Raw genomic sequence first — 7,854 nt, 5'->3', positions numbered from 1 at the left:
ATTGTTATAAATGTTGTATTTTGATTGTAAAATCTTTAGTATGGTCAAGACTAAAATATTTGTAATTTAAGGGACTGCATTTCTGTGGATTTCTTGTGTTGCGTTGCCGAGTCTGGGTAACGGAGTTCAGTTGAGACGGGTGTATTCAAGACGGTTGTCCTTTTACAAACAGTTGCCGTCCGAGACACACCCACTCTCCGGAAGGGTTATTGCTTCCTTGTGTTTAGAGGAAATGGGGACGGATTATTGGTGTCCAGTGAAAGGCTTGGAGAGAAAATGTGTTAGTACTTAACTTTATTATAATATATTAAATAATTGTTTCCTGTGTGGTGTTATTCTTAGAGTAATTGCGTGGTAATGCTTGGTAGTAACTACCTAGTTTACTACCTTTCTTGTTTCAGTTCAATATGTTTGTGAGTTTATAATGTTAAGTTAACTTTGTAATTATTAGTAATGGATAATTGTTCTATTTATGTTCACGTAATTTACTGCTATCTTTGTTTAATGTTTTTCATTGCTATATATGTTTATGCTTCAAGTTTATTTGAATTACTTAATTATCTCGTTATAGTTTGTACTTTCCAAGAAAAGTTTTGTGATTTTTAGTTTTTTCACTTAATATTTATTTAGGATTTTGAATTAATTATGTTTCAGGTTGAAACGCATTAATAAAAAAAAGCATTGCAACATCTTTCGTGGCTTTCACTGCACATCCAACATTTCAACACATTTTGGAACTCTGTTATTATGGAGGGAGAAATGCAGCAAGCTAAAAATGACCGAGCACAGGCCAAGAGGACCTTCACGAGAAAATGCAACATATTCGAGGACACTGTTGGACAAGCTAGTGCTTCAACAGCGCTGACTGAGGTTTATGAAGAAGTCTGTAAAGCTTTTGATAAGGTTGAAGTTTGTCATGAGAGGTATGTCTCCATCTTCATTAAGGTTGGTGCCATAGAGGAACATTTAATTGAGTGCGACGAATATATTGATAGTTTGGAAAGAAGGAAAGTCCAGATAATGTTTAAATACAAAAAAAATATTCATGTGGTACAGGACTCTAGTGTTAGAAGTGTTAAGGTGAAGGCTTTGCAACCCCCTCAGTTTAGTGGAGACATTAGAGATTTTCCGAATTTTAGAGATGATTATAAAAGATTAATGGTACATAGTTTTGGAAAGGATCCCTATGCACCGAGGTCATGTTTAAGTGGTGAAGCATTAAATACTGTCAGAGGTATTGAAAATGACTATGATGAAATGCTCAGTAGGTTAGATTTAAGGTATGGGTATAACCGCAAATTAGTTGATGCAGTACTTTCAGACTTAAAATCGATCAAGCCTGTTAATGATGGTGATAATAGAGCGTTTGTCAAAATGGTAGAGAGAGTTGAGAGGTGTTGGTTAGACTTACAGAAGATGGACCTTGAAGGGGAAATGAATACCGCTAACACAGTAAGCTACATAGAAAGGTTACTCCCTATTACACAAAAACGTGAGTGGGTACAAATAGCAGAAGAACATAGAAGCTCCACTGAATTGTTTAAACATCTTATGGCGTTCCTGCTTAAAGAAAAAAGGGTACTGGAATATATGAGTTCAGATATCAGGACATGTTCGAGTTCTAGGATTTGTCATAATATATCAGGTCAAGTTAATGAAGAAGATATGATAGCATCCATTAAGGGTATTCCAGAAAAACATAATGAATTACTCCAACGTGTAGATCAGCTAACTCAAATAGTCACTAATTTGTGTAAGGATAATGATACTTTGCAAACTGGGAAGTGCTTATTACACGAAAAAGGCACTCATAACACGGGAAGGTGTTCAGTATTTGGCAATCTAGGTAATTTTGAGAAGTTTGAAACTGTAAGGAAAAGGCGAGCATGTTTCAAATGTCTGAAAGCTGGTCATATATAAAATTTTTGCCGTCTCAAGAATACTTGTAATGTAATAACGGAAGGTCAAAGATGTGGAAAATATCATCATCCATTACTTCATGGAGGATTTTCAGAGGGTCTGATGTACAGTACTACTCTTTCCGTCAAATCCAAATATTTAGTAAGAGACAAAGCACTGCTAATGATTAGTAAATTATACAGCAATGGCACACCTTTGAATACGTTGTTGGACCCTGGAAGTGATATAACACTAATAACATTTGCTACTGCTTATAAACTAGGTTTGGATGGTAGAGACATTGAATTAACTATCACTAAGGTAGGAAGAAAGGTAGAACTTATAAAGAGTAAAGAATATGTAATCAAAGTGACTGATCTTGAAGGTAAACACTGGTATATCACGGCTTACGGCATAGAAGAGATAACATCTGAGGCATGTAAGGTAGACCTGACAAATATCGTTCTTTTGTTTGATGATATCCGTCTTTCTGATGTGGAACGCCCATTTGGTGAAATAGAGTTGTTAGTAGGATCCGATTGGTGTACACTTATGCCACAAGTCAAACAGTCTGTTGGGAATTTACAATTGATGCAAAACATGTTCGGATATTGCATAAGAGGCTCCCATCCATCGATTAAGTTTGAATCTTCGAACAATAGTTTCAATGTCAAAGTTAATCAAATTTCTAGTGTGGTTGAAGTAGAGGAAATTAATGTTAACAATAATGATTTTTTAAGGATGGATTTAGATAAATTTTTCAACATTGAAAGCTTGGGCACATACTGTATACCGAAATGTGGAGCATGCAAATGTGGATCATGTACATTAGGTGATAAAAGTTATACAATTAAAGAAGAAAAGGAGTTAGACATGATTTCAAAGGGCTTAGAATATAACTGTGAGGAAAAATATTGGACTGTTAAATATCCCTGGATTAGGGACACTAATGAATTGCCTGATAATGTGGCGGTAGCTATTGCATGAATGAAATCAACAGAGAAGCGATTAACTAAGATAGGTTATAAATATACACAACTGTATAATGATCAAATAAAAGACATGTTGAGTAGAGGCGTTGCAAGAAAATTATCTTGGAAGGAAATGAGGGAATATGATGGTCCTATACACTATATTCACCATCATGAAGTATTAAAAGAAAATTCAACCTCAACCCCAGTCAGAATAGTGTTCAATTCTTCAGCAGATTACAAGGGCCACACACTTAATGATTATTGGGCAAAAGGACCCGATTTATTGAATGACCTAGTGGGGATTTTATTAAGATTCCGTCAGGACAATGTTGCAGTCATAGGGGATATATCCAAAATGTATAATGCAGCAAGATTGAAAGAATTAGAGCAGCACACCCACAGGTTCGTATGGCGAGATGCAGATTATAGTAGACCCCCAAACCACCATGTACTTACAGCTGTGGGTTTTGGAGACAGACCTAGCGGTGTCATTGCTATAACAGCTCTCAAGAAAACTGCTTCAATTAAGGAGAATGAATTTCCGGAGATCAAGAACATTATAGATAGGAATACATATGTAGATGATATTATTTTTAGTTGTGAAGATGTAAATAAAGCTAAAAAGCTTATGGGTAATATGAATTTGGTGCTAAATGAGGGTGGTTTCAAAATCAAACATTGGATTATGTCTAACAATGAAACTTTAGACAAGGAATTAAAATTGTTATATCCTGGTGAGGAAAAGGTTCTTAGTTTACACTGGATTCCTAGAAAAGATATATTCTTCTTCAAGATTAAGGTGGACTTTAATAGATCCAAGAAAAGAATTTTCGAAAATGGAATAGACATAAATACATCCAATCGGATAATACCTAAAGACTTAACAAAGAGAATGGTACTTAGTCAAGTATCTACGATTTATGACCCTTTAGGACTTATCATCCCCTTCACTTTGAATGCAAAAGTCTTAATGAGAGAGCTAATCACAATTAGTCGCTCGGAAGGCAATAGATGTGACTGGGACGATCCCATGTCTGACGAAATGAGAGAGAAGTGGAGTAAATTTTTTATTGATATGCGAGAGTTGGAGTTTTTGTCATATGTGAGATGTGTAAAACCCCTAGATGCAAAAGGGGATCCAATGCTAGTTATATTTTCAGACGGCAGTTCAGTTGCATATGGTGCATGTGCTTATGTAAGGTGGGGCCTAGAAGGGGATTCTTATGTATCGCAATTGATCCTTGCTAAGAATAGAATTGCTCCCACCAAAAAATTGACAATACCTAGATTAGAGTTATGTGGTGCCGTACTGTCATGTAGATTGAGAGATATAATTGTGAAACAAAGTGATTGGAAATTCAAATCTATTATACATATTGTTGACTCATCAATTGTAAGAGCACAGATTCAGAAAGAATCTTATGGATTTATTACCTTTGTAGCCAACAGGGTGGCAGAAATTCAGTCTAGAACAGACCCTACTGAATGGTGGTGGGTTAATAGTAAGAACAATCCAGCAGATTTTACCACTAGACCATGTCCTCCTAACGTTTTGCATAAGAGGCTCCCATCCATCGATTAAGTTTGAATCTTCGAACAATAGTTTCAATGTCAAAGTTAATCAAATTTCTAGTGTGGTTGAAGTAGAGGAAATTAATGTTAACAATAATGATTTTTTAAGGATGGATTTAGATAAATTTTTCAACATTGAAAGCTTGGGCACATACTGTATACCGAAATGTGGAGCATGCAAATGTGGATCATGTACATTAGGTGATAAAAGTTATACAATTAAAGAAGAAAAGGAGTTAGACATGATTTCAAAGGGCTTAGAATATAACTGTGAGGAAAAATATTGGACTGTTAAATATCCCTGGATTAGGGACACTAATGAATTGCCTGATAATGTGGCGGTAGCTATTGCATGAATGAAATCAACAGAGAAGCGATTAACTAAGATAGGTTATAAATATACACAACTGTATAATGATCAAATAAAAGACATGTTGAGTAGAGGCGTTGCAAGAAAATTATCTTGGAAGGAAATGAGGGAATATGATGGTCCTATACACTATATTCACCATCATGAAGTATTAAAAGAAAATTCAACCTCAACCCCAGTCAGAATAGTGTTCAATTCTTCAGCAGATTACAAGGGCCACACACTTAATGATTATTGGGCAAAAGGACCCGATTTATTGAATGACCTAGTGGGGATTTTATTAAGATTCCGTCAGGACAATGTTGCAGTCATAGGGGATATATCCAAAATGTATAATGCAGCAAGATTGAAAGAATTAGAGCAGCACACCCACAGGTTCGTATGGCGAGATGCAGATTATAGTAGACCCCCAAACCACCATGTACTTACAGCTGTGGGTTTTGGAGACAGACCTAGCGGTGTCATTGCTATAACAGCTCTCAAGAAAACTGCTTCAATTAAGGAGAATGAATTTCCGGAGATCAAGAACATTATAGATAGGAATACATATGTAGATGATATTATTTTTAGTTGTGAAGATGTAAATAAAGCTAAAAAGCTTATGGGTAATATGAATTTGGTGCTAAATGAGGGTGGTTTCAAAATCAAACATTGGATTATGTCTAACAATGAAACTTTAGACAAGGAATTAAAATTGTTATATCCTGGTGAGGAAAAGGTTCTTAGTTTACACTGGATTCCTAGAAAAGATATATTCTTCTTCAAGATTAAGGTGGACTTTAATAGATCCAAGAAAAGAATTTTCGAAAATGGAATAGACATAAATACATCCAATCGGATAATACCTAAAGACTTAACAAAGAGAATGGTACTTAGTCAAGTATCTACGATTTATGACCCTTTAGGACTTATCATCCCCTTCACTTTGAATGCAAAAGTCTTAATGAGAGAGCTAATCACAATTAGTCGCTCAGAAGGCAATAGATGTGACTGGGACGATCCCATGTCTGACGAAATGAGAGAGAAGTGGAGTAAATTTTTTATTGATATGCGAGAGTTGGAGTTTTTGTCATATGCGAGATGTGTAAAACCCCTAGATGCAAAAGGGGATCCAATGCTAGTTATATTTTCAGACGGCAGTTCAGTTGCATATGGTGCATGTGCTTATGTAAGGTGGGGCCTAGAAGGGGATTCTTATGTATCGCAATTGATCCTTGCTAAGAATAGAATTGCTCCCACCAAAAAATTGACAATACCTAGATTAGAGTTATGTGGTGCCGTACTGTCATGTAGATTGAGAGATATAATTGTGAAACAAAGTGATTGGAAATTCAAATCTATTATACATATTGTTGACTCATCAATTGTAAGAGCACAGATTCAGAAAGAATCTTATGGATTTATTACCTTTGTAGCCAACAGGGTGGCAGAAATTCAGTCTAGAACAGACCCTACTGAATGGTGGTGGGTTAATAGTAAGAACAATCCAGCAGATTTTACCACTAGACCATGTCCTCCTAACGTTTTGCTTGAAAATTCTATGTGGCAAAAGGGACCAGCCTTTATGTCGCGCCCATTTGATACTTGGCCTATAAGTCAGTCTTGCAACGATGAAGTTCCTGATAAGGTTGGTATTGTTTTGACTTGTAGACAGAAAAGCTTTGATGAAGAAAAGACTAGTGTGATTAACATGAGTCGGTTTAGCAGTTACACAAAATTACTGAGAGTTACTGCAAGAGTTATTGCAGCATTTAAAGTTAAGTCATTAAAGGCTATAGCATGCTTCCCAACTCCTGAATTAGTGCATGAAGCAGAAATGTATTTGATACAGATAGAACAAAGCAAGTTACAATCTGATTGGAGGAAGGCCTACCGTCGTTTAGGTCCAAGTATAGACAACGGTATCATATTCGTAGGTGAGAGAATTGCAAATTGGTTAAAGGAAAATTGGAACCAAGACAGATTTATTTTGATGCTGTCAAATAGTCATCTTATTAAGTTATATATTCAGCACTTGCATAATAGTGACCACAGCGGAGTCGAAACTACTTTACCTAAATTACAATGTAAGTACTGGGTTATTAGTGCCAGAAGACTAATAAAGTTTATTAAGAATAAATGTATCGCATGTAAAAGAATAAGTGCTGAAACTGTTGCTCAGAAGATGGGTCAAGTTGCCCAGGAAAGATTACGTCCTACTCCTCCTTTCTACCATACTTAATTAGACTTATTTGGCCCAATTACTATTAGAGATACGGTAAAACGTAGAACATATGGAAAAGCTTATGGAGTAATATTCAATTGCCTTGTTTCACGAGCAGTATATGTAGATTTGGCAGAAAGTTATGACACAAAAGGTTTCTTGACAGTTTCCCAGAGATTTATAACCATTAGAGGATATCCTAAGACCATACTTTCTGATTTGGGAAGTCAATTAGTTGCTGCTTGCAAGGAACTCAGGTTAGACAAGTCAAAGCTTCAAAAATATGGTGCTAGCAGTGGTACTACGTGGATTTTCAATAAGTCTGCTGACGCTCCTTGGCAGAATGGATGTAGTGAAGCACTAATAAAATCTGTTAAACGTGCTGTACTCATTTCTATTGGAGATAGTAAACTGACATTCGGAGAAATGCAAACAGTGCTTTTTGAAGTAGCTGATTTATTGAATTCCAGACCGATTGGTATAAAACCAGGCAGTGACTGTGAACTTGGATCATATTTATGTTCTAATGACCTGATATTAGGCCGAGCAAGTAGTAAAATTCAAGCAGATATGAAATTTGTAGATAAAAAATATAAGGATAGGTTGGAATTCATGCAACGTATCGTAGACTGTTTTTGGAAAAAGTGACAGAGAGACTACTTTCCAACTTTAATGGTAAGGCAAAAATGGCATGTGGACAAAAGGAATGTTAAACCTGGTGATATCGTATTAGTACAAGACAGCAACACCATACGTGGACAATGGAAACTTGCTCAGGTAACATCAGTCCATTCAAGCAGAGATCACAAGGTTAGAGATGTTAGTGTTCGTTACAA

General features: G+C 35.9%; 2 protein-coding genes across 2 annotated transcripts; both read left to right on the top strand.

Moving 5' to 3' along the window:
- The first annotated feature begins 2,961 nt into the window (after nt 1-2,961).
- LOC137646525 (uncharacterized) lies at nt 2,962-4,455 on the top strand. Its single transcript, XM_068379632.1, has one exon. It carries the CDS (start codon nt 2,962-2,964, stop codon nt 4,453-4,455), a length of 1,494 nt encoding a protein of 497 aa, XP_068235733.1.
- Nucleotides 4,456-4,876: 421 nt separating this feature from the next.
- LOC137646524 (uncharacterized) lies at nt 4,877-7,666 on the top strand. The gene is made up of 2 exons (XM_068379630.1): nt 4,877-6,731; nt 7,137-7,666. The coding sequence occupies exons 1-2, from the start codon at nt 4,877-4,879 to the stop codon at nt 7,664-7,666; spliced, it is 2,385 nt and encodes a 794-aa protein (XP_068235731.1).
- Nucleotides 7,667-7,854: the final 188 nt, after the last annotated feature.

Source organism: Palaemon carinicauda, chromosome 9, assembly GCF_036898095.1.
Source record: "Palaemon carinicauda isolate YSFRI2023 chromosome 9, ASM3689809v2, whole genome shotgun sequence".
Taxonomy (NCBI): Eukaryota; Metazoa; Arthropoda; class Malacostraca; order Decapoda; family Palaemonidae; genus Palaemon; species Palaemon carinicauda.
This window is presented reverse-complemented; position numbering and strand designations above follow the sequence as displayed.